We start from the raw sequence: 26,863 nt of genomic DNA, 5'->3' as shown, positions 1-26,863 counted from the left end.
GTTATGTATGTAGCAGGTGATAATTTATACAAAACAGTTAAATATGAAAGTGACACAAACATTGTATTTTAATGATTGGTATTTGTGTGTTTGGTAACCCCAGCATTAGAGGGCAAAAGCCAGTTTTGCTGAACAATTGACTCTAATAATCAAATATACACTATTTGAATTGGTCCCTAAATGACAGCTATCTCCTAACGACTAAACCTTGCTAGCTTTTTGCTATATAAACTTCAACATTGTACCACTAAAGTCATCAACTTTTAACCTCTCAAGGGGTTCAATTTCTCTCTTAAATCATTCCCCTTCTATTCATAATCCAGAAACAACAGTATTGTAAAGTTTACTGGCCGGAATCATAAAACTTTCCGGCTAAAAATGAGGGATCATGGCAGCAGCCGCCCCTTTAGGGGAGGGCTAGTTGTGTTGTTCTTAGTAGTGGTGTCAAACATTATGGGAGCCTCAGCAGATCCCTACATTTACTCTTCACCTCCTCCTCCTTATGAGTATAAGTCTCCACCACCACCTTCACCTTCACCACCACCTCCTTATGTGTATAAATCTCCCCCACCTCCGGTGCATTCTCCTCCTCCACCTTCACCGTCACCTCCACCGCCATATGAGTACAAATCACCTCCACCTCCGGTGCATTCTCCACCACCTCCGGTGCATTCTCCTCCACCTCCTTATGAGTACAAATCACCACCACCTCCGGTGCATTCACCTCCACCGCCTTATGAGTATAAATCACCACCACCTCCCGTGCATTCACCTCCACCGCCTTATGAGTATAAATCACCACCACCTCCGGTGCATTCTCCTCCACCGCCTTATGAGTATAAATCACCACCACCTCCGGTGCATTCTCCTCCACCTCCTTATGAATACAAATCACCACCACCTCCGGTGCATTCTCCTCCACCACCATATGAGTACAAATCACCACCTCCCCCGGTGCACTCTCCACCTCCACCATATGAGTATAAATCACCACCACCTCCGGTTCATTCTCCTCCACCGCCTTATGAGTACAAATCACCACCACCTCCGGTGCATTCTCCTCCACCACCATATGAGTACAAATCACCACCTCCCCCGGTGCACTCTCCACCTCCACCATATGAGTACAAATCACCACCTCCCCCGGTGCACTCTCCACCTCCACCATATGAGTACAAATCACCACCTCCCCCGGTGCACTCTCCACCTCCACCATATGAGTACAAATCACCACCTCCCCCGGTGCACTCTCCACCTCCACCATATGAGTACAAATCACCTCCACCTCCGGTGCATTCTCCTCCACCACCATATGAGTACAAATCACCACCTCCCCCGGTGCACTCTCCACCTCCACCATACGAGTACAAATCACCACCTCCCCCGGTGCACTCTCCACCTCCACCATATGAGTACAAATCACCTCCACCTCCGGTGCATTCTCCACCTCCTCCATATGAGTATAAATCACCACCACCACCCGTACACTCTCCTCCACCACCATACGAGTACAAATCACCACCACCTCCGGTGCATTCTCCTCCACCACCATACGAGTACAAATCACCGCCGCCACCCTCACCATCTCCTCCACCACCTTATATATATAAATCACCACCTCCTCCGGTGCATTCTCCTCCCCCACCTTACGTATATAAATCACCACCACCACCCTCACCATCTCCTCCACCACCTTATGTATACAAATCACCACCACCTCCGGTGCATTCTCCACCTCCACCATATGTATATAAATCTCCACCACCACCTTCTCCTTCCCCACCACCACCATACATGTACAAATCACCACCACCTCCCTCTCCTTCACCACCACCACCTTACTACTACAAATCTCCTCCACCACCTTCACCGTCACCACCACCACCATACTACTATAAGTCTCCACCACCTCCAGTAAAATCTCCACCACCACCATACTACTACCACTCTCCACCTCCACCTGTAAAATCCCCACCACCACCATACTACTACACTTCACCACCACCTCCCGTAAAATCCCCACCACCACCATACTACTACACTTCACCACCACCACCCGTAAAATCCCCACCACCCCCCTACTACTACACATCCCCACCACCACCAATGAAATCCCCTCCTCCTTACTATCCTCACCCTCACCCTCATTCATACACAGTGAAGGTGGTAGGAAAGGTCTACTGTTACAGATGCTATGACTGGAAGTACCCAATCAAGTCCCATGCAAAGAAACACCTCAAAGGTACTGCACTACACTCTTAAATATATTAATTAATACTCATAGTTAGACCTTAATTACATTTTATTGTCCTAGGTATATTTACTTTCACTAATTACCCTCTTAATTTATTCACCTTTCGTACATTATTGCTTATTATATTGTCCACACACATGCATGCTAACTGATCATAGTACACCTTTTAAAAAAAAATGGATCTCCTACTAGACTTTGATGAGCTTGATTATCAGATCTCTTTTAAAATTTATAGTGTTAATCATACTAATTTAATAATTAACTAATCTTGATTAGTTTTAGTTATTATTATTATTATTATTAAATTAAAGCACCTAATTATATGCACACACATAACTCATCTGCATGCTAGCTCCTGCCTTTTAGTTATCATATCATCTTACTATAAAATATTATTCATGATTTTATAATTATGCGAAAATTACAATAATTAAGTACTTGTGTAATCAACTAGTTTTGCATAACTGGCTTATATTAATTAGCAAAACAAAGTGAAAATAGGCTGGACACCATTATATATAATAGGACCACCCAATCCATATTGTTCCAACAAAAGCCATATATGCATCTCATATCAACCAATGAAATTCTTGATTTTTAAAGCAAATTAAGTACACAATTTGGCCATTTTGTGTTCTGTCTTTGACAGATAAGAATACTAAACAATAATAGTATTTTCTTTAAATATTACTTTAATTTCTTTTTATGTAAAGCATATGCGAATAATGTACAACATAGTCCAACAAATGATCTCTGATTTGAAAATAATAGCATTCATATTTGACAAAACGTGGGCAACTTGTAATAAAGTTGGAAATGAGATAATATAAATTAGTGATAACAACTCACAAAGGATAAGAGGACAAATACACATTATTATTAAAAAACTGAAATTAGGTATGTACTATTTATTTAAATTTTGTCAATAAAGTTAAAAGATTTGGTAGTAAAAATTCAACATGTGGAAAACAGGTGCGGTCGTTGAGGTGACATGCAAGGCAGGAGACAAAGATGTGGTGGCATATGGTAAAACAAAGATTAATGGTAAATATAGCATCACAGTTGAAGGATTTGAATATGGAAAATATGGTGGAGCCAAGGCATGCAAAGCTAAGCTCCATATGGCACCTAAGGATTCTAAATGCAACATTCCAACAAATCTTCATTGGGGCATTAAGGGTGCTAAACTTAAGGTTAAATCAAAGAGCAAGTATGGAGTTGTTTTGTCAGCCAAGCCTTTTGCTTATGCTCCCAAAACTCCTTCCAAGAAGTGTTACAAGCCTGCACCAAAACCAGCTCCCTTGACACCACCATACTATTATAAGTCTCCCCCACCACCATCCAAGTCTCCGGCACCAACTCCTTACTATTACAAGTCTCCTCCACCACCAACACCGGTGCCAGCTCCTTATTACTATAAATCTCCACCACCGCCAACTAAGTCTCCCGCTCCAACTCCTTATTACTACAAGTCCCCACCACCACCTTCACCATCTCCTCCACCACCGTACTATTACAAATCACCACCACCGCCTGTAAAGTCTCCGGCTCCAACGCCTTATTATTACAAGTCTCCACCCCCACCACCTCCATCTCCATCACCTCCACCTCCTTACTACTATAAATCGCCTCCACCACCCGTGAAATCTCCTCCACCTCCATATCATTATTCATCGCCACCTCCACCGGTGAAATCTCCACCTCCACCGTACTACTACTCGTCACCACCACCACCGGTGAAATCCCCACCACCACCATATCACTATTCATCACCACCACCACCCGTAAAATCCCCACCACCGCCATACTACTACTCATCACCTCCACCGCCGGTGAAATCCCCACCACCACCATACTACTACTCTTCACCTCCACCGCCCGTAAAATCCCCACCACCTCCATATCACTACTCATCACCACCTCCACCGGTGAAATCTCCACCTCCACCATACCACTACTCTTCACCTCCACCACCCGTGAAATCACCTCCTCCTCCGTACCATTACTCATCTCCACCACCCCCAGTAAAATCACCACCGCCACCTTACCACTACTCTTCACCTCCACCACCAGTGAAATCCCCACCTCCACCATACCACTACTCTTCACCTCCACCACCCGTGAAATCCCCACCTCCACCATATCATTACTCATCTCCACCACCTCCAGTAAAATCACCTCCTCCACCTTATCACTATTCCTCCCCTCCACCACCGGTAAAATCACCTCCTCCCCCGTACCACTACTCATCTCCACCACCTCCAGTGAAGTCCCCACCTCCCCCATACCATTACTCATCTCCACCACCTCCGGTGAAGTCCCCACCTCCCCCATACCACTACTCCTCACCTCCACCACCTGTAAAATCACCTCCTCCTCCTTACCACTACTCATCTCCACCACCCCCCTTGAAATCACCACCTCCACCATATCACTACTCTTCACCTCCACCCCCGGTGAAATCACCTCCTCCTCCTTACCACTACTCATCTCCACCACCCCCCGTGAAATCACCACCTCCACCATATCACTACTCTTCACCTCCACCGCCAGTGAAATCACCTCCACCACCATACCACTACTCATCTCCACCACCCCCCGTCAAATCGCCACCTCCCCCCTACCACTACTCTTCACCTCCACCTCCGGTGAAGTCACCTCCTCCACCATACCACTACTCATCACCTCCACCACCAGTAAAATCCCCACCTCCCCCGTATCACTACTCTTCACCACCACCTCCCGTGAAATCTCCACCTCCACCATACCATTACATGTCCCCACCACCACCCATGAAATCCCCACCTCCACCATACCATTACATGTCCCCGCCACCACCCATGAAATCCCCACCTCCACCATACCATTACATGTCCCCGCCACCACCCATGAAATCCCCACCACCACCATACCACTACTCCTCACCACCACCGCCCGTGAAATCCCCTCCTCCTCCATACATCTATTCATCACCACCACCTCCTGTTTCATCCCCACCCCCACCAGTTTACATTTACGCTTCTCCGCCACCCCCAACACACTACTAAGGTCCAATGGCTCTGTCACTTCCATCCAACACTCAAGTATGTTATCTCTTTCAGTACATGAACTATTAGCATATATTATTCTCATATTGTTATAACATCAGATACATGTTACTATACACGTACTAATACCTGTTATCTGTTTACTTTGCAGCTGCCAGCTTAAATCAACATAGAAGACTACAAAATAAATTCGCAGAACCAGATCATCAAGTTAATAAGGTCCTCAACATTGCATATCAAAGCTTTAACCATTTTGACACGGACCAGTTTGCATTTACATCGTTAACGGCACTCTTACATTTGGGGGTTGTTTTAGCTTCAAAGGGTATTTTGTTTAGGGTTTTTTTTAAATCTGGTTAAGTGAATGTAGCAAGTGAGATGCCTGGCAGAAGTGTGTATTGTATGGAACAAGGCTTTACTGTGTATTCTTTGTTTATTCCAAGAGTGTTTGTTTCATGTAATTTATTTGTAATAATATTAATCTTTCATTTACTTAATATTTAGTAACTGATGTCCTGTTTCGACTTATCAATTCTCTTTTGAAATACAGTAAACTATAAATAATACCTAATCTTCTAAGCTATATATATATATACACACAGAGACAGCCTTTTGCGAGCATGACCTAATATATACAGGGCTGTTTGAAGGATCAAACACCTCACTTTGCTCGTTTTTTCGCCAGAGAGAAAGTCTTACTTTCAAGAGAAAATAAATTGTGGCTCTAATGTATAGAGACCAGCTTTTCGATCTAACAAATCATTTCGAAGTTTTGGATGTTAATTGTTTTGTTGCTAGAAAAGAGGATTACGGAGTAATTCCTATGATGGAGCATTACTGAACAATTACAGAGTAGTTACTACGAGTAGTTTCTATGATGTAGCATTTAGGTGCATGAAAGATCTTTTGGAGCTGGATTTCTGGCCATTACACATTTACATAATAATAATTCAGTGTCACTTGAACTTGCTGAAACTGTTACAAGTGCTTTGTGCCTTTGCTAAGTGCTCGTGGATACTACAAGAATCTTAATACTGGCAAGTTAGTGGTTAACCAACATTCAAGTACTAGAAAGCATAGAAAATATGATGCTATCACGCATATAAGCTTCAAGCAAATTTAATGCGGGAAAAAGCAAATGGATTAATGGATGAATGCAGATGCTGAATGAAAGTTCCTTCACATGCGTTCTACTCTTGCAAGATATGAAAAAGATATTTCAACTCATTGCTTCTGCAATAAAAACTGGAATCTCATTCTAAACTCTGTATCTAGTTCGCAGTTACAACATGACGGATAAATAACAAAAATAGTGCAGAAAAGATAATATAAAAGCACTTCTTACACCTAGATAATTAATTTATTACGATATCTTTCGTAACAACTATACATTATGGAAAACTATATGATTAAAGAAGGCATACTAAGGATGAAGGTAAGCCACGTTTCATTTTTCTCAGCCAGCGGTCTCTCCATCTTTGCGTCTATAAACCATTTCTAAACTTTCCTTGGCCCTGTGAACTTTCGATTGAAGATAGAAGCTCCCAACCTTGGCATTGTTTTCGAATAACGTATTGTATTTCTGTTCATAAAAAGATTACGCTATTATTGAAAGGATAAATGTATCAGCGAAAATCAAAGACGACCTCACAACTTCACATATACAGCAAATATGGAACTAAAGAAGACGGAGGAACACCACAATCACATAATTTGTGAGAGCTTCCAGATCATCTTTTCTTATAACACTGTTTTTTTCTTTTTATTTAAGGAACCAAAAAACTGTAGCAAATCAACTTTCCCTTTGGTTTTCTTTAGTCGGATAAATTGGTACAAATATCATCCAAACTAACCTGCAAAACATCCTCCCAGGAGGACTCCACAGATGCACCAAGAATTTGCCTCGCCTCCTGCTCCGTCATGCCTTTGCTTGCATTGCGGACGTTCTGCAATGTCTCTTGAGCAACACCAGAATGTTTGGCATCTGCCAATACCCATTTTCAGTTTACTGAGCTAAAATAATGCTTGCACTTGGAAAGATGCCACGAATTGTCTATGCAAATATATTTCAAATATTTCGTGCTCCCATAAAAATTTTGTAGCTATGCATCAATCTTCAATTGCAAAATTGATAATTTCATAAAATTTTAAAAGGAAAAGGTTCATACAAAATTCAGCTTTATTTGACTAGCATTTATTAATCTCAGAATACCATTACATCCTTGTAGGTTGGGATGGATAGGAAAGATTCATTACGAAGTGTCAGTAACAAAATATGCCAAGTATATCACCGAATACAATACAAGAGTCATTTGAAATGATTTTTGTAGTATGTAATCATAGTTTGTAATATATATAGTTTTGTTAGACAAATCTAATAAAAGTGCAAATAACACAGGTAAGCATCTACATAATAGACATATTACTTATTCTGTACAAATGGACACATCATTGTTACGATTAATCTTCTTAAACAAATTTAATCAGAATCCTTTATTTCATTTATCTATCTTGCTTATAGGAGAACATAATTTATGATTGACATTTTCTGCCCAGTTAGCGAATTTGAATTTAACATTTACTCATGCTTTGTAAGAGATAAGATCAGAAAATAAGATCATAAAACACGTTTCCCTCTCCATTCGTTTCTAACAGAAATTAATCAATATTAAATTTGTAATGACTATCACTGCAGCTGCTCCATTATTCCTTTAAAAGGTTTTATTGTTTCCTCTTATACTTCTCAAAGCTTTATGAATTCCGTCTCTAAGAGCAATTCCAATGCTAATGGAAATGGCTATAGCCATTGTTATATTTTGGAACTAAAAAGTGAACTTTGGTGCTAAAAGCCTAAAACAGAACTTGTGCTCCAAGCCTCCAACGCTTGAATAATAAGCACCAGCTTAATTCAAATGAACGAAAGAGAAACTAGATTGGTGAAGTGAGAAAAATAATTATAACTATAAATAGTGTTGTAGACAAATTATAGACATAAGTTTTTACAAACTGTCTGTTCCAATGCATCTAATGCATAAATGAATAATTGGTCATTGGAGTCATGTTTTGCAACTTTGGTTCTGCAACTTTGGTTCTATACTTAAGCTACAGAACCAAGTATAACTATGCATTGGACTTGCTCTAAGTTACTTAAAATTTTGTCACGCAATATAACACCAAAACATGCTCAGATTCTTTTAAACCTTGCACCTTATCTATGCACTTGCAATTTGCTAACTTTTAAGACCACCGCCACCTAACATGAATTTATTGATTATACTTCACTAACAGAAATTGCAAAACCAATTCGTGTTATAGGAACTCATGTAGCACCTAATATTGACATGATTTTGAACTTCGTGTATTTTGTAAAATAACATGTATTCCAATCTTTTCCTGTGCATACAATAAGGACCAACGAGTTCATAGTGGTGTTTGTTACCTCACCAGCCAGTAACACGCAATACTTTACAATGTAAAGTCTATTGAAACTTTAGCGTTTACTTTATGATTGGCCCTTTCCGACAACACAACACTTCACTTTGACAATGTTAGAAACAGCACAACAAGTGCTTGTTAGTATAAATATGTAAATCTGGTAGAATTATTATTTGAACTATCAAATACTACAGAAGGCTATTAGTAAAGATATTAGGGTTATTTTTATGTTAGTAGTGAGGTCTCCGAATAGAAGTAGCAGATGTATTTCCCGATTATGCATTATGGTGATATGAGAATGGGACTTAGCTTGACCAATCTGTCTCTCTCTCTCAAATTCTCTCCTGTTTTCTCTCTCTAGAAAATTATTTCATCTACAAGTCAGCTCTGTTCTATCTCTATTTTATCTAGTTACGTCTTTCTATCTCACTTACTACGGAACTCTCTCATATATTTCTGCTAGTCTCTCCGATTTCTAACTCAAATTTGCTTTATCTCTCTGTTCCACCGCTGTTCACTGCAGTTCCTACCTTATAAACACAGAAAATCACAAAAACATTGTTAATTTCAGCTAGTAACCTACAGTTCCTGACCGAATAACTGAATTGAAGTCATTTTTCAAATCTATGGTTCTCAGTCAAGATTTGAAAAAAGTTTGGGGTAAAAGGCATTAAATCTGGATTATAAAAAAACCTTCTAAAATCCGGTGGCATTCAAAAACCTACTGATTCCGAAAGAGGGTCTAGCTTCATGGATTCTGTTGAATTTCATAGTGTTTTATAGACTCTTTAAATTTAATAGACTTGATACAAACTCGATAACCAAACATGAACAATCTCTTAATATCCTCGGATTATTATTAATCTGCTAAAATCTGTTATAAATCTAAATTAAATACCCCCTCGCCCCTTAATACAAGGTCAAATGAAATTCATAACAGTTAAAACAATGTATCGCATAAATTCATATATATCTATAAACCTCTATAAAACGCATTTGAGACACATTCCTTACCTAAATCATCAAAAAAGACAAGAACGAAACAATACGAGAAACGAAACGAAACGAATAAAATAGCAATCACTAATCGAAACAAAAACAACAAAAAATTGGGCAGCACTTACTTGCGAGAGCCTTACGATAGCCTTCGATTAGTCCACGAGCTAAATAAGTAGAGCCAATTACAATAAGATTAGCTAAAAGCTTTCCAGCCTGCACTAACAATATGATCTCTCCTAAGCATTATAATTTCAATGGTAAAATATGAACTAAACCCTAGGTTAATTAATTAAAAGTGCGAAAACGAGAACAATTAAAAAATTAAAATCAATTAGCAGATTATAAATAAATATGTAAGCGAAAATCGAGAATTAAAACAAAGTACCATCGAGGTGGAGACGGCGGCTTGGAGATGCGGCGAGCGAGAGAGAGAGAGAGAGATTGAAGGAGGGAGAGAGAGAGAGAGAGAGAGAGAGATTGAAGAGAGAGAGAGAGAGAGAGAGATTATTGGAGAGATGGAACAGAGCCCGTGCTATCTTATTTTAAGAATTGTTGCTCAAGTTTCCAATTTTTTATTAATTTTTAAAATTATTTTATTGAGTCAATTTTATTGTATTTTTGAAATCTTATTGTGTCAATTTTTAAAATTTGATTCATCATTACAAATAAAATATGAATATGAATGACACTATTATTACTAATAAGTTTAATTTTTAAAAAGTAATTAAGATATGTCTGATTTTTGATTATATTACTTCCTAGTTTATGGATTAATTCTCCATTTTTGATTAATTAATAAGAACTGAATTGAATTAGTTGATTATGTTTTTTAAAGAAAAAGAGTAAAAATGGCAAAAATCAATATAAGTGTATAAGTTAGGTGAGCAATAAACTGTACATTAATAATAAATTATATCCGACATAAAATATATTATATTGAGTTCATAATTATAAATACATTGTTATTTATTATTTTGATCACTCCGAAAAAACTCAATAATAGTTTCGCTCTCATGGTTCCTAATAAACTCAACAATATGAGAAGTTTTGAATTCTAATATGTTAAAAATAAATGACATGAACATGCAGATCATTCTTACATTTGTTTTAGTTATTTTTGTAATCGCGTGAGAACTATAAACAATTCATTTTCAATTTATTCATATGGAAATTTTTGTATAGTTTTAAGACTATTGTTACTTCCCTTAAAATCAAAAAAGGTTTAGAATCAATAGTTATTGTTGGAACTAATTTTCTGCACGGACCATATGTCGCGGGCACGAATGATCTATGTTCTTCGGGTTCGGGTTGCCCCTCGATAGATTTTTCGTGCGTGAGACAAAATTTTAGAGGGAGACGAGCAAATGACCTATCTTGTTCGAGTAATCCATATATAGATATATAGGTGTTCGTTCACTCTTACTAGTTTAAAAGGCATGTTTGTCTCTAGACAATGTAGCTTTAATATTAAGCGGGTTTTTTATGTCTTCGCATATTTGAAGAAAATTTTACGTTGTTTCGATTATTTTGGTGCCCTAGTAAAAAAAAATTGTTACGCTATTTTGGCAATTTCGTGCCTTAGCATAATTTAGAATATTTTATGCATTTTTTCGGCGTAGCCTTCATCTGTGTCCCCGAGTTTTTAAGGGATTAAACAGTTTGGATTCAGAATTTCGAATTTTAACTTAGCATAATTTATTTTTGTGTTTCTTAGATTTCCAATCCATATTTCATTTATTTTATGTCTATTCAGCTTTAATATTTATATTAGCGTAATTTGTTCGATTTACGCATCTTCGACATGTGTATTAACTTTGACATAATTAACTTATTTGACGCATTTTCGGTATTTAACCTAGGCTAATTTATTTAATTTACTCATTTTCGGTATTTAATTTAGCGTAACTTATTTAATTTAGGCATTTTCGTATTTGAACCTAGCATAATTTATTAATTTACGCATATAGGTATTTAACCTATCATAATTTATTTAATTTATGTATTTTCGGTTTTGGACCGTGGCGTAATTTATTTAATTTACGCATTTTCTGTTTTGAACCTAGCGTAATTTTTCATTGACGCATCTTCGGTATTTAACCTAGCATAATTTTTAATTTACGCATTTTTGATTTTGAACCTAGCGTAATTTTGAATTTACTCTTCTTCGATATAATAACATAGCATAATTTACTTAATGTGTGCATCTTTGGAATTCAACCTCAGCACAATTTTATATATCTTACAGAATTGCCTTTATTTGCCCCTAAATATTTAAGGGGCCGAGCGATTCGGATTCGGGACTTCCATTTTATTGGGTTGATTTTTTCCCCAACTCCCTGAATGTGATTGTTTGGTGTCTTAAAGACTTGTTTAACTAAGTTCTTTATTCAGGATACTACCCAAATAGTTAATTAATTAATTTATTTGTTTTATTAATGTGCTAAATCCGGATAAATGTGCTTAATTCGATAAAATGCACTTAAACAAAATAACGTACTCAATCGGAAGAAATGCACTTAAACAAAAATAACGTACTTATTCGGAAGAAATGTACCTTTGATCGTTTCGATAGGAACAGATCCGGATCTTTTTAAATTCCACCAAGTTGTAAATCAAGATTCACGACATGGTTTTCGATATTGCGATCTTTTTGTTGCCATCCATTTGGAGTTTCTCCGTCTTATTTTTAATGATATTTTCTCTTCTCGCTGTTTGTTTTTTGATTTTCAGTTGATTTTTAGCGCAAATTTCAGAAAATCGAGTAGTAATTTTCAGCATATTTTGGCGGTTTTTTATGTTTCTTTAGTGCATTTTTTCGTCGAATTTCAAAGCTGGTAACAACTGAGTTTCGGAGTACATTTCAACTGATTTTTCTGGTCTTTTTTCATCACCTTGTCTGCTCATTTTTCAGCAGCGTTTCTGGACATTTTTCTGTAGATTTTCTGGTAACTTTTTTGTATCGTTTCTAATCATTTTCCAACAGCTTTATGGTAATTTTATGCAGATTTTCTGGTCACTTTTCTACATCGTCTCATATCATTTTTCAACAGCTTTTCTGGTAATTTCTTGCAAATTTTTCATTAACTTTGTACAGCATTTCCGGTGCTTTTCAAGCAGGTTTTCAGAAAAAATTCTGGAAATTTTCAGCTTCAAGGCAGTGGGATCCCTCGTTCATGCCTCAAATGCGCTCTTACGCGCTATTTCATGCTACCAAGTCTGAGTGCAGTTTTCAGACGTTGTACATGAGTTATATTTCCAAGACAGGCTCCTGGTAATTTGATACTCGTTGGTGTCGACGACGTCTCACTTGGCAACAAAAGACTGAATCAATCATCTGCAGTATAAGGTGTACAAGAATGTAGATTTTTACGACTCCTGCAAGTAGGTCAGATAGCTGAAACTCCAAAAATACAATTCTTACTAGATTAAGGCGATGTTGTTTATTAAAACATCATGATAATATGTTGTTTAATGTGATTTTATTGCATAAGCACAGTTATTAATCAATAAAAAAATATTCAGATTACTTCCTTGAATATCTTGTGATTATGGAGCTTTCTTGTGATTCCCTGAGATTAAGGCGATTGATTACAGGCCAAGATCACATTCTAAGGGAGTTCTACTTGTTCCATTTGAAGAAAAAATCATTAATGACACATCCTGGAGATTCAGAAACAGTTTCACAATTTGAAGCCTTTGACATCGACGCTTGTTGTCACTTTCATTGCTCGAAGGCTCGTGTTTGGCCATCTATTTCGGTTTATATGATTGATTGTCAGTCGGGTTCTCATATTCAACCCTGTTATTTCCGGCATGCTACGGTTTTATTGGGCCAACCAGTATGATACTAGCAATGAGAAGAACTTCACATTGAGTCAAATTGCTTTTGCAGCTTCAAGCTCTGATACTTTGCCTTGAGTATACAATCTGAGGACAAGCATAAACCATAATCTATTGTCTGGATAAACTTTCCAAGGCTAGATATCGCCATTCCAATATCACTATAACTCTCTAATAGAAGAATATTGCTCATTTGGTTGTAATTTGTTCACAACAGCCACGGGTGCAATGGTTATCCGAGGATCATCCCTTCTAACATCGCTCAATTTCGTCCCTCCTAATTTCTTACACGATCATTGTTTGCTGAGACCAATTTTCTGCACGGACGGTCTTCGATCTGACCTGCAATGAGAATAATGCGAGAGTTTATACTCCCGATTCACCTCTGGTGCTTGTAGGTAAGATATGAACGTACAAGTGTTTGTTCAAGATGTAGTTGTGTGTATCAAACTGTGTATACTGACAAACCTGAAACCTATATTTATAACTCGAGATTCTCCACTCTTCTGTGTTTGTTGAGAGAAACCGGGGTCATGGACGTTGGTGTCATGTTCATCTTTCTCTTCCCCAAGCTGGGAGACGTTAGGATTATTCGGTCTGAATTATTTATTATGGGCCTACATCGAGTAAGCCTTCGGCCCAGTAGAGAAATGGATCTAACGAGATGGGCCTCCAACAGTTATATTCAATAATCACAAACCTCACTCAAATATCAAGAATTACATATTTTGATTATTTAGAATTTTTGAGGATATGACATATATATATATATATATTTGCATTTTAATACTAACTAACACATCAACCGACCTAAGAGTTGAACTGAGTTCGGTTAGAGCACTAAGAATGTTAACACGTGCCTCCTTTGCAGAATTCAAACTCTCCATAAGATAACATGTGTTATCATACCATGTCGATATTTGAAACGTTGTTTTTTATAAGAAAAAACTGATCTCCAAATATATATATTCGACCTAAACACAGTGTTCTAAAAAGCGGAAATCGGGATTGTTCGGTGGAGGGACCTTTCAGTGATTAATCAGATAATCGGTGAGAGATTTGAGAGTAATTCAATTAGAAATTTGTGTAGAGGATTTAGTGATATACGAATATACGATTGTTTCTTTATGTAAAAGAGTCGATATATTAATATATTATTATTATTCATTATTAAATGTTAAATGTTAATTATTATTTTCAAAAAATTATAATTTTTCTTTAAAAACATATTTTTTTATTTTTAAACTTTGACCGATTCGACCGATTTTTTCCGAACTGCCCGACTTTTGACCAATTTTTTAAAAAACCGTACTTTGACCCGATTAACGATTAATCGAGACGGGACCCGTCCGAATTCCGATTAATCATTTAATCGGCCAATTTTTAGAACACTGCCTAAATACAATCTATATTGGGTTTCCATTAAAAATATAGCAATCACGAGTCCGTATCAAAACTGTCGTAATATGTTGGAGGATTTAAACACAATTTCTCTGTATTTTGTTAAACGGTCTGCTAATATGGCGGCACATGAGCTTACTCGCATGTCATATTCTCTTTCGGATCGAATTTTCGATAGGTTTCCTATTCCTATTAGTGTCACTGTTGTGTTGAGGAGTGATTTATCGTTTTAATAAAATTTTCCTTGTTTGTAAAAAAAAACTTATTTACTTAATTATTTATCACGAATGTTGTTTATTTAGTTTTTATAGATACCAAAATATTTATTTCAATTATATATTATAAATATGTCTTTTTTCAAGAGAGGACCTCTTATATAGAGAACCATAGATTATAGAATTTCATCAAATTCGTTGCTAATTTAGAATAATAATTATATTTAAATATAATAAAATGTTTAACAATTAAAATTTGAAAAAAAAATAAATGATTTTAAATTTAATTATACTGTGGAATAATTTTAGATAAATGTGATTTTACTGTGATTTCACTACGGAACCACTTTAAACTATTCTATCAAATTTCAATGATTTTTAAATAAAAATAATGTGCAAATTCGTTTTTAATTTGGTAATTAAAATTTGTAACTATATATGATGAAAAATGAAAAAAATGACAAAAATAACAGATTTTTGAAAAAATTTAACAAAAATAGTCATTCTGAAAAAAGTGGCCAATTTTGGCCGATTGAATACTCCACTGTCAGTTGGGTATCCCAATTTGTATAAAATACTCCACTGACAGTTGGGTATTTCATACAGTTGGGTATTTCATATATGGGATACTCCACTGCCAGTTGGGTATCTTGTATAAAGTGGATACTCCACTGACAGTTGGGTATCCCATCGGCTAAAGTTGACCAACCTTTCAGAAATGAGTTATTTTTGTCAATTTTGTGTAAAAATAGGCTAAATTTGTTTTTCACCCATGAAAAATGAAATAAATTATGTATTTACATTTTTTAAATAAGGGTTCTCTGCAAATCTTTATCCAAGGAGCCCTCCATAATTGTCACCCATTATAAACATTCTACATCTATTTTTTAATATAAAAATAAAATATATTAAACTATGTATAGGGTGGCTTTTGTTGAAAATAACAAAGAATAAGAATTATCAATTATCAAAAGCAAGTCAAATATATTTTGTGCAACCATATTCATACTTGAAATTTCAATTAATTCGTGTTCATTCAAGCCAAAAAAACTCCATCAATTCAATTTTTTTTTATAATTTGACCTGCACATTTTTCATTCTCTCTCTACATTTCCAATCTCACAAGGTTTCTCTCTCTAAATTTTGTAGATTTGTATCTATCATTCTATGCGTGTGTGTATATATTTCATTTTTATTCGATCCATTATATATTGCATTTTCAGCTCGATTTAATCGTATTTGTTGATGATCTGTGTCTCAATTGTTGATTATTATTGTTATGTAAATATAATTTGTTTGATTATTCAATTATATGCCACACTTCAAGTGTTTGATCGTTGTTTTTGTCCTTTTTGAGATTACGATTTCGCTGCGATTATCGAATTCATCGTTGTTTGATTTGTAATTCGATTATGCATATGCTTTGTGTTAATTATTGTTAGGTTGTATTTTTTAATGCTGTGCTGTGTATTGCGTTTGGATGCACGATTAGCTGATGTTTTTGTTTTTTCGAGTTTTGGAGCTAAGTTATTATGATGTTGTTTTGAGTAATTAGTTAATTTTTGGTTACTCGATAGGCGTTATGCTAGAATTTATCTTGATTTGTACTATTTTTTAGAACGAGGATGAATGTTAATTGTTCTGTTCTTTTGCGAAATTAGTTGCACTATTTTTTGAGATTACGATTTCGCTGCGATTATCGAATTCATCGTTGTTTGATTCGTAATTCGATTATGCATATGCTGTGTGTTAATGATTGTTAGGTTGTGTTTTTTAATGCGGTGTTGTGTATTGCGTTTGGATGCACAATTAGCTGATTTTTTGATTTTTCGAGTTTTGGAGCTAAACTATCGTAATGTTGTTTTGCGTAATTAGTTAATTTGTGGTTACTCGATAGGCATTATGCTAGAGTTTAGCTTGATTTGTACAGTTAAATCTCTTTAAAATAATAGGGTTGGGACCGAGAAAAAAATATTACCTTAACGAGTTTATTACTTTATCGGGAGTAAAAATACACTGTGTCCATTATGTTGGGACCGGAAAAAAATTATTTGAGAGGTTATTACTTTAAGGAGTATTACTTAATCGAGTTTCAACTGTATTTCTTAGAACGAGGATGAATGTTAATGGTTCTGTTCTTTTGCGTAATTATTAACTCTCTTTTTTCGAGTTCTAAAGCTTATTTATCGCAATGTTCTTTTGCGTAATTAATTAATTTGTGGTTACATGATAGGCCTTATGCTAGAGTATAGCTTGATTTGTATTTTTTTTAGAGCGAGGATGAATGTTAACTGTTCTGTTCTTTTGCGAAATTAGTTAAACTCTTTTATGGAGTTTTAAAGCTTATTTATCGCAATGTTCTTTTGCATAATTAGTTAATTGTTCCGTTCTTTTGCGAAATTAGTTAAACTCTTTTATCGAGTTTTAAAGCTTATTTATTGCAATGTTCTTTTGCATAATTAGTTAACTCGTGCTCAGTCGATACGTGACTACGTGTTGTGCTAGAAGTACAGTATAGTTTGATATTTCTTAATTCTTGAAACAAGGATGAATGTTAATGATCCTCTTGGTTTAAACTGTTAGATCATCGTTGATTGATCATATTGGGTACATTACTTCCAGGCGGTCAAAAATATTTGGAATTTGAATCAGTTTGAGAAAGCTTTGGCGCTTTTTATTAAATTAAAATGAAGAAGGCCATTGGTCAAACTGTCCGGGATCTGTAAGTTTTAATGGTCTCTCTAGCGTTTTTCTTTTGTAGCATTTTTGGCATAATATTAAACAAGCTCGGCCATTCTTATTAGTTATTCCTTTGGTGATTGTAAGCTCTGTGTATGTATGTCTTTGCAGTAGGAGAGGGGTAAACAAGAAAGTTCTTAAGGTCCCTACAGTTGAACAGAAGGTAAGCGGCTTTTATTACTATACTAGTTTAATTTGCATTCAACATGTTCGTTGTTTGGGATACTACGGATATCTGCAGTACTATTGGTTCATATATTACTAAACTTTCAGATGATTTTATTATCTGTTTAACCTGTTTGTCCCCAAATTCCTAGATTCTCGTGTTTCTTTTTATCAAACTGTATGCAGTCTTGGCTGTTAAATACTTAACCTCTTTGGTGGAAATCCTAGTAAATGAGGATTTGTATCCCTGTAGTCATCATCTTCTAATTTTATTCCGCAGTTGAAATTTGTGGCAATATTCCTTCTATAGTTGCTAGTTAAAATGTACATCTGGCATTTGATTTTGAATACAGAGTCCATTGCAATCAAAGTTCTTGGTGATAATTATGTAATGGAAAATATGATTTGTGGTCAAAACGGGGTGTGTTTTAGTGCTGTGATTTAATAATATAAGTCATCTTGGCCGATAAGGGTTCCCTCACTGGTTGCACCGTTGCAGTAAAATTGGGTCCATTACATATGTAACCTAACTCTAGAATCTATCCAGGTATAGTGCGGCTTTTTTTTTGTTGGTCTAATTTTTATTGTTATTAATTCACTGATCGAGTTTGCACATGTTGCTTGATTACATTATCAAGTATTGAAGGACGCGCTTAATCACATTATCAAGTATAGAAGGCTCTTTCGTTTAGATAGAACAGATTAGGTTTAAGATTTGCCTTCTTGGTCTACATTAATATTATGGGCAAGTGTAGTCCTTACTACTCCATGTGCTGCTAAGTGTAGTTCTAAAGTCTACTACTAACATGTGCTGCTAAGTTGTGAAGAGAAAATCTTTAGACTACAAACTTATTATTTATTCTCTTGTTAATTTATCTGTAGGTTCTAGACGCTACCAGCAATGAGCCCTGGGGTCCTCATGGATCGAGTCTTGCTGACATTGCTCAGGCAACAAGAAATTAGTAAGATTTTTTTCTTTTAAATAAAAAGTTGGTCCAAATCTTGCATTTGGCTTACTTTCGATAATGTTTGCAGTCACGAGTACCAGATAATTATGTCGATTATCTGGAAGCGTATAAATGATACCGGAAAGAATTGGCGACATGTTTACAAGGTTTGCGCTTATATAACTTGCTCACCAATCATTTATGGGTGCCTGGCTTTGCCCTTGCAAGGTCTCGCATCAAACTTGTCACATGTCTGTCATCTGTATAACCCGTAAGATACCAAAAGTGTCATGCTTAGGCTTTTTATTGTAAATTTACCAAGTAAATAACAGAGAGGTTTATATAATTGTTGAAGATCAAATTTGCAAAAACAGTAATTGATCCTTCGATTCATATATTGAGCACTAATTTTATGCTTAACCCCGTAGTTTTGCTTTCCATGTGCACTAATAATCTTTCTTGTTTTGTTCTAGGCTTTGACTATTTTGGAATACTTAGTTGCGAACGGATCAGAGCGTGTTATAGATGAAATTAAGGAACACGGATACCAGATATCAGTAACTTTCTGTTCTTTAGAACTACAATTTCAGGCTACCCTCTTTTTTTTCCTAGTTTTTCCCTGTCCTTCAAAATCTACTAAGCAGGAAGCTTTGTTTTTCCCCTCTTGTCAGACATTGTCCGGTTTTCAATACATTGACTCTGGTGGGAGGGATCAGGGACTCAATGTCAGAAAAAAATCCCAGATTCTTGTAGCACTAGTAAATAATAAAGAAAGAATACAAGAAGTTCGAGAAAAGGCTGCTGCTAACAAGGAGAAGTGAGTTTTCTGTTGAAATGTTTTTATATTTAAAATTGTCACGAATTTTAAATACACATTCTTCCGAGATGTAGCTTAATTTTATACAAAAGGCTAAAGATGGAGGCATATTTACTCTGTTTTTGTTTTTCTAGTAGTACTTTTGTTAAATGTTATCATATCTGCTTGATCTTTTAATTTTTAGCATAATTGAATTGAGTCTTTTTAAATTATGAAACTCAACATTGCAATTTGAAGTAAATTGTATACGCAAATTTCAAGTAGCTAAATCAGTAAAGATGTTGGTGTTTTCTTATAAACTGAAGCGTATGAATGACTCATAATATTTCTTCCGGAGTATATGTTTTTATGCAGAATCAATGTCCAGTCTTTGGTATCATGTTGTTTTCTCCTCGCAGTTGTGATTTTGCCTGACCCTGTTAGGCAGCCTAGATCATCTTGCATGTAATTCTTGGAGGATGTTACTGTTTGATATAATTATGTGTATGAATACTATAAATGTGAGTTGGACAATACAATAAATGTGAGTTGGACAACTACAATGATTGGTATATATAAGCCTAATTCTTATTTAAGAGTGTATCCACTATCCAAGGTAAGGTAGCCATATTTTTTGCATAAACTTTGTAGAATTTGTATTGATGGCTTATTTTATTGATAAGGTTCCGCAACCCATCAATGGGAGGCATGTATGGTGAAAGATATGATGATGAACGTTATAAAGGTCGTTATGGAGTCAAATACGAAGACCGGAACGGATATGGACGAGAGAGAGACTGGGGCTCCCGAGACAATGACAGATATGGTAGCTATGGGGATTCCAACAGTCGTGACGGGGATTGGTATGTAAGAGATTATGGGGATCGATATGTTAGAGATTATGAGGGGCGCTACGGCCGAGATGGTTATAGGGATGATGATTCTCGGGGGAGAAGTCCAAGCATGGATGACTATAATTATGGTCCTAGAAGCAGAAGCTCTGATAGAGACAGAGACCGTTCATATGAGGACGATGGTCAATATTCTTCTAGGTATGGCCTCCTTTTACTTTAATGTTAGTATTTCCCAAGCTGAATACTAGATTTACACTAGAGTTTATATGGGCCAAGAACAACTATTAGAAGTTTATGATTTAGTAGCACAACATTGATGAGTTAAATGCTTTTATTTAACTAGTATCTCGGTTTAAAGAACTTCAGTTGTAAAATTTATGTTGTACTTCATGCTTTTCTTGTTGCAGGGGAAGTGTTGGCAAGGCTGATGGATCACAAGATGGAAGGTAAAGTCCGAGACTTGTTTAAGTTTAAGAACTTTGAGGTTGTATTTGTAAAGCGTCAGAGTACTGCATTTTAGTGTATTGACTATTGTCGTTCTCTGTTACCAATGTTGCTCGAAGAAGTCATGACAAAAAATATTCTGAGCAAGATCCTGCTGCGCCTCCTAGTTATGAAAAGGCGGTTGGTGAGGTTGGTAGCCCAGCTCACAGCGAAAGGTACTTATATTAGCTTTTCTTTCACCTAGATTTGGCTTGGTGCGTTGTTGATGCATTTCATTTCTTAATCTTTAACAAGGTATGAAGAAACCTCAACAGTATCTGCCCCTAAATTTTCATCTCCTCCAAGTACGACACATCAGGAAACTACCACAACAAGCCCTCCTGCCGCGACTCCTCCAGATTCTGTTCCTCCTACAGCACATCCTTCAGCTTCTGTTCCTCCTGCAGCACATTCTTCCGCTTCTGTTTCTCCTCCAGCTTCTGTTCCTGCTACAGTAGAAAAGGAATTCAAAGGCTTTGACGAGTTTGATCCACGCGGTCCCTTTACAGGTAACTAACTAACTTTTTATATTGGAATCTCAAGACATGTATACTTTGAATATTCTTTTATTCTAGACTCGCAGACTAGTGTATGCTAAATAGGTAGTGTAGTTTAAAGCATGATTTAGAACAAAGCTCATCAGTCTCTATCAAGATGCTGTAGTTGATTGATGATAAGGTTCTAAAAGCAGTAGTTATTTGGTGATAAGGTTAAAATGTTTCAACGACTATTTAAAATCATGTGTTCATTTTCGAAAACATTCAAAAAATATTTCTGTATATTTAAACTTTTCAACATTTTTCAGAACTTCAGATTTATCTCAGAAAGCGGAAGTATATTTATATGGTGACAAAAGTAGGATTAAGGTCTTAGGTCTATGTACATCTCACCCTCTCGAACCTTACTTCTGAATGGTTCTATGGATATAGTATTAGTTTGAGTTATTAATTATCCTGGTATGATTTGTGTTGATAATATAAAAACCAAATATTTTCAAATAATATTTCAGACTGTGTAAGATGGTGTAATGTATATCTTGATTTTCATTTTGTAAAAAATTTAATATCCCATTAATTGATTTGCCAAAGTTTTAATCTGTAAGAGTATTCTACAAATCAAACAAGTGGTTATGTTTGGCGATGTGCGAGATTAACTCATCAGAAAATGTCGAAATCGACCTGTGTTTGCTGCTTTTGTCTTCGTGACTTGGCCTGATTTGTGGACACAAAGCTAAAATGTAATAAAGTGCAATCATTCTTATTACAGTTTGATATAAAGCTTAATTGCCAGACACGACTTCCGTTATATACCTCTAAGTCTCTAACTGCAACTCTGGCGTGACTTCCTTAATCTTCTTAACTCTTCTTCTTCATCTTATTTTTTTTCCCATTTTCTGTTACTTCTCATCTTGACATCATTAGCGCAACGCATATATACATACACACACAGAGAGAGATAGAGGGAGGGAGGGAGGGAGGGGGGGAGAGAGAGAGAGACTGAGAGAGAGACAGAGAGAGATTTATAGCTTAAAACCTAACTTTTGCCTGTTCAATAGAGGTTGAATCTTTTTCTATATATATTTATATTTGGTTGATGAAATATTCACAATTTTTTTATTATGCGCGCCTCAGTTTGATGAGGCACACGCCTGGCCTTGGCACCTTGCGCGTAGGCTCCAGGAGGGTCTTGCGCCTCTCGCATTTAATAACATTGGCCATTCACGAATTAAGTCTACATAATTCAAACTTCTAAATGAGGGTTGATCTTCACATATCAAAATTTATATCGCCTCTCACATTTAATACCATTTTCCATTCACGAATTAATTCTACATAATTCAAACTTCTAAATGACGGTTGATCTCCGCATATCAAAATTTATATAGAACTGAACACTTTTGGTTCAGCATGTAACACTCCTAACTCTTAAGATTTGGATAGCATCATATTGTTTAAAATTTAAAATTATAAATCTCTCTATCCTTCCGGTAGTTATTTCTTCAAAATAAAGATAGTAAACTTATGATAGATAGATTAGAAATCGTGTAATTTTTTTCACAACTTGCAGCTGCTCCACCTTCTTCAAATGGTGCTGAAGTGGATTTCTTTGGCTCTTCATTGGACCCATATAATCTGTCCTCTTTGACCATTGTGCCTACTGCAACAGCAACAGCAGCAGCAACCTCAGAAGCCAATGCCTTAACAAACTCTGATTCTGGAAATGGGTTCTTTTCAGATTCCACATCCACTAATCAGGTGTCCACATCCACTAATCAGGTGTGTTCGATGCCATTTTAATTGAAAACATGCCGCCTTTCGATTTTTCTGCCAGATATGCATATATAAATATATATATGGAGTTGAGGTTTATGACTTTATTTTAGCTTTTACGGCTTTATTATATTCTAAGGGAACATGATTTGTATCACAAGTTAATAAGGTTTAGGTATATTTTAAGGGCACATATTTTTCTGGGTATATGGAGAATCACATTTACCATGCATAGAAAAAGGAAGTAGAGATTTATATGAATGCCTGATATTAATTAGAAATTCGAGATATTCTATGGTTTTTTGGATTAGGATCAACTAGTATGATACATTGTCATTAAAATCCATAGGATAGTTGTCATATTTCTGTACATAACTTTGTTTTTGTCTTGTCTTCCAAGTTACTTTTTCTTACTTTACTTAGAAAAGTATTTTATTTACATGAATTGAAAAAAATTAAATTTATGCAGCCATTTGAAGACCCTTTTGGTGATACCCCTTTTAAAGCTATTCCTTCAACAGAGAACTTCTCGGCTCAACAGCAAAATGTTTCCCCGTCTTCTTTCCATCCTAATCCAAGTCACCCTGTGGTGCAACAGCCAACCCTTCAGGAAAATAGCTTTGATTTCGGGGAAACTGATATTTTAGCAGATATTCTTCCACCACCCGGATCTTCACCTAGTGGGTTTTCAGCTCAAACAGTGTTGTCTGCATCTCAAACAGGTTTTGCAAGTCAGACCAACGAGCCTGAAACAAGCTTCCAAGGGCAAATCATTCAGCCCACATCTACGGCAGGTTTCCAATCTCAACCAAGGCAATCTTCATCGCAGACTAGCTTTCCACCCCAAGTTACCCATGTATCGTCCATGATAGACTATGCGGAACAGGCTGGGCAAACTTCAAAACAGGCAGGTTTTCCTCATCAAAGTGGACAATATCCATCCTTTACAGGTTTCCCATCTCAGGCAAGCAGTGCCCAACCTGCAGGGTTTCCTTCTCCCAGCCAATATTCTCATCCAGGTCCTAATTATAATGTGAATTTCAACCAACAGCCAGCATTTGCAGCATCTACTGTTGAATCTCTGGCTGCTCAAAGTCCTTCTGGATCACCTGGACCTGCTCCTCAACTGCAACAAGCAGAATCGAGTTCTCGTATGGCTCCAGCTTCCTTGGATTCAACAAATTATCTTGCTGTCGTACCTCAACCAGCAAAAGACAAGTTCGAGCCCAAATCCACAATCTGGAAAGATACTCTAAACCGCGGGCTTGTCAATTTGAATATATCTGGACGTGAGATTGCAAAAAAAAAAAACTCTAAATTTAAATTTTTAATTTGATGATTTCTGTTGTGTTGAATATCTTCATGATGACTATTAACAATACTAATTATCTTAAAATGCAGCCAAAGCAAATCCATTGGATGATATAGGAGTAGATTTTGATGCCATAAATCGCAAAGAGAAGAGGATGGAAAAACCTAGTCAAACTCCTGTTATGTCAACTGTTACTATGGGGAAAGCCATGGGTTCTGGTAGTGGAATAGGTCGAGCAGGTGCCAGTGCTCTTCGGGGTGGCCCCAACCCTGTTGCTTCAGGTATGAATATTGGCATGGGCGGTGTTTCTGGTCCAGGCATGGGACTGGGCGGTGCTCGTGGTGCAGGCTTGGGAATGGGCATGGTCAGTGTTCCTGGAGGAGGTATTGGCATGGGTGGTGGTCCTAACGCTGGAATGGGCATGGGAATGCCTATGGGAGGTGGGTATGGAGTAAATCAGTCTATGGGAGGTGGTTATGGAGGAAATCAGCCTATGGGAGGTGGTTACGGAGTAAATCAGCCTATTGGTGGTATGGGTATTGATATGGGTATGGGGATGAATTTGGGTGCAGGAATGAATATGGGTATGGGGCGAGGGGTTCTAATGCAGCAACAACCAACAGGATTTTCCCAGGTACCTTCTTTGCCTGGAGGTTATAATCCTGTGATGGGAACAGGAAATTTTGGTCAACAACCGTATAATGGTGGTCACTGATGAGTGTTGACTCATTATTTTAATTCAGTAAAAGGTACTTGGTATGTTTTTTGCAAAAAATAGTGAAGAGTCCAAGCTATTCTGTTTCCGCCCCCTGCATAAACAGAGTACTCGCATATTAATATGGTTTAGTTATCATATAAAAGTTTTAGGAATACATCTGGTAGTGTATATTTTAGGCCGACATTTACAAAAAATCTAAGTTTATCACCTATAGTTAAATCTTCTCAGTCGTGGTAAAGCATGATTTCTGGATTTAGGAGTTCTTTATGGTGTGAAGTTTGTATATCATGGGGGCAACCAATACCAGGTTGCCTCTTCTTCCTGTCCATATATAACATTCTTTTGTGATTACTTGATTGTCGATTTGACAATAAACATATGACAGTTCAATCTCTTTCTCTTTTTGAAATTTAATGTAGATGTATAATCTAGCAACTCAGAATTTGAATGATAGTAATTTTTTGTGGCCAAGTTCAATTGCATGCAACTCTTCTCTCATTTTCTCTTAGTTGTAGCCCTGCCATCTACTCTGCTGTTCTGTTTGGCCAGGGTGAATGTAATGGAATGTGAAGTAGGATCATTAGTTTAAACTGCAGTACCAAGACAGTTTAAGTGGTTTTAATTAGAGCTGGCAATTTGTTCGTTTCGTATACTTTCGTGTCGTGTACTTTCGTGTTTCGTGTCATGAATGTCTAATCCAAACCCGAACCGTTAAGGATTCGTTTCGTTTCGTGTTCGTGTACCTTCATTTCGTGTACGTTTCGTGTAATTTAAAATTAATAATAAAAGTAAAGATAAATAAAATATATATTTAAATATTAAATTTTATAAGTTAGAGTCTTAAGTCAATAAGTCATAAAAGCAGTCAAGTTTTATGAAATTTAAATTTGAATCTATTTTGTATATGTAAATATTATATGTAAAATATTATTGTAAGATATATGTATTCATATAATTTTGATAAATTTATTTAAATATTTATTTATTTCGTGTACTTTCGTTTCGTGTCGTGTACCCAAGTGTTAACCCAATACCGACACTAAATTCATCCGTGTACTTTCATGTTCGTATACCAAAAATGTCAAATCAAACCCGTTATTTTCGTGTCGTATACGAAATTGTCGGCTCTAGTTTTAATTGTGATTTGTATTTGGATCAAGAGTACATTATCGCTAATAAAACATTAGCTTCTTTTTACACGACTAGTAGAACATAAACTGACAACTGAATATTAATTGGATAGTTCTGAAAATAATAAAAATCGATTTTGGAAATACAGAAAGATCAGTAACCTTCATGTTTGTACATTTCATAAATTTTCAACTTCAGCTTCATAAATTAGAAAAATATATTAATGGGCATCACATTGCTTCATTGCAGCACTTACA

At 36.3% G+C, this 26,863-nt stretch overlaps 3 protein-coding genes across 5 annotated transcripts; 2 read left to right on the top strand and 1 right to left on the bottom strand.

Moving 5' to 3' along the window:
• Positions 1-254: 254 nt before the first annotated feature.
• On the top strand, positions 255-5,800 carry LOC141659567 (uncharacterized). Its single transcript, XM_074466497.1, has 3 exons — positions 255-2,242; positions 3,227-5,337; positions 5,453-5,800. The coding sequence occupies exons 1-2, from the start codon at positions 379-381 to the stop codon at positions 5,299-5,301; spliced, it is 3,939 nt and encodes a 1,312-aa protein (XP_074322598.1). The 5' UTR covers positions 255-378; the 3' UTR covers positions 5,302-5,337; positions 5,453-5,800.
• A 732-nt stretch (positions 5,801-6,532) lies between these two features.
• On the bottom strand, positions 6,533-10,272 carry LOC141659566 (mitochondrial import inner membrane translocase subunit PAM16 like 2-like). The gene is made up of 4 exons (XM_074466495.1): positions 10,121-10,272; positions 9,861-9,948; positions 7,155-7,285; positions 6,533-6,883 (listed from the first exon to the last, which is right to left on the bottom strand). The coding sequence occupies exons 1-4, from the start codon at positions 10,121-10,123 to the stop codon at positions 6,758-6,760; spliced, it is 348 nt and encodes a 115-aa protein (XP_074322596.1). The 5' UTR covers positions 10,124-10,272; the 3' UTR covers positions 6,533-6,757.
• A 5,887-nt stretch (positions 10,273-16,159) lies between these two features.
• On the top strand, positions 16,160-25,928 carry LOC141659565 (clathrin interactor EPSIN 2-like). Of its 3 annotated transcripts, none has more exons than XM_074466494.1 (14): positions 16,160-16,317; positions 17,775-17,913; positions 18,042-18,093; positions 18,978-19,057; positions 19,131-19,209; positions 19,516-19,599; positions 19,714-19,859; positions 20,522-20,890; positions 21,100-21,138; positions 21,259-21,351; positions 21,431-21,684; positions 23,243-23,451; positions 23,915-24,734; positions 24,847-25,928. In XM_074466494.1, exons 2-14 carry the CDS (start codon positions 17,879-17,881, stop codon positions 25,470-25,472), a joined length of 2,886 nt encoding a protein of 961 aa, XP_074322595.1. In that variant the 5' UTR covers positions 16,160-16,317; positions 17,775-17,878; the 3' UTR covers positions 25,473-25,928. The 3 variants fall into 3 exon arrangements, with proteins under 3 accessions (XP_074322595.1, XP_074322593.1, XP_074322594.1); XM_074466492.1 differs by having other exon boundaries at positions 21,256-21,351; XM_074466493.1 differs by having other exon boundaries at positions 16,161-16,317; positions 17,814-17,913; positions 21,256-21,351.
• The last annotated feature ends 935 nt before the right edge of the window (positions 25,929-26,863 follow it).

This window comes from Apium graveolens, chromosome 5, assembly GCF_009905375.1.
Source record: "Apium graveolens cultivar Ventura chromosome 5, ASM990537v1, whole genome shotgun sequence".
In the NCBI taxonomy this organism is placed as follows: Eukaryota; Viridiplantae; Streptophyta; class Magnoliopsida; order Apiales; family Apiaceae; genus Apium; species Apium graveolens.
This window is presented reverse-complemented; position numbering and strand designations above follow the sequence as displayed.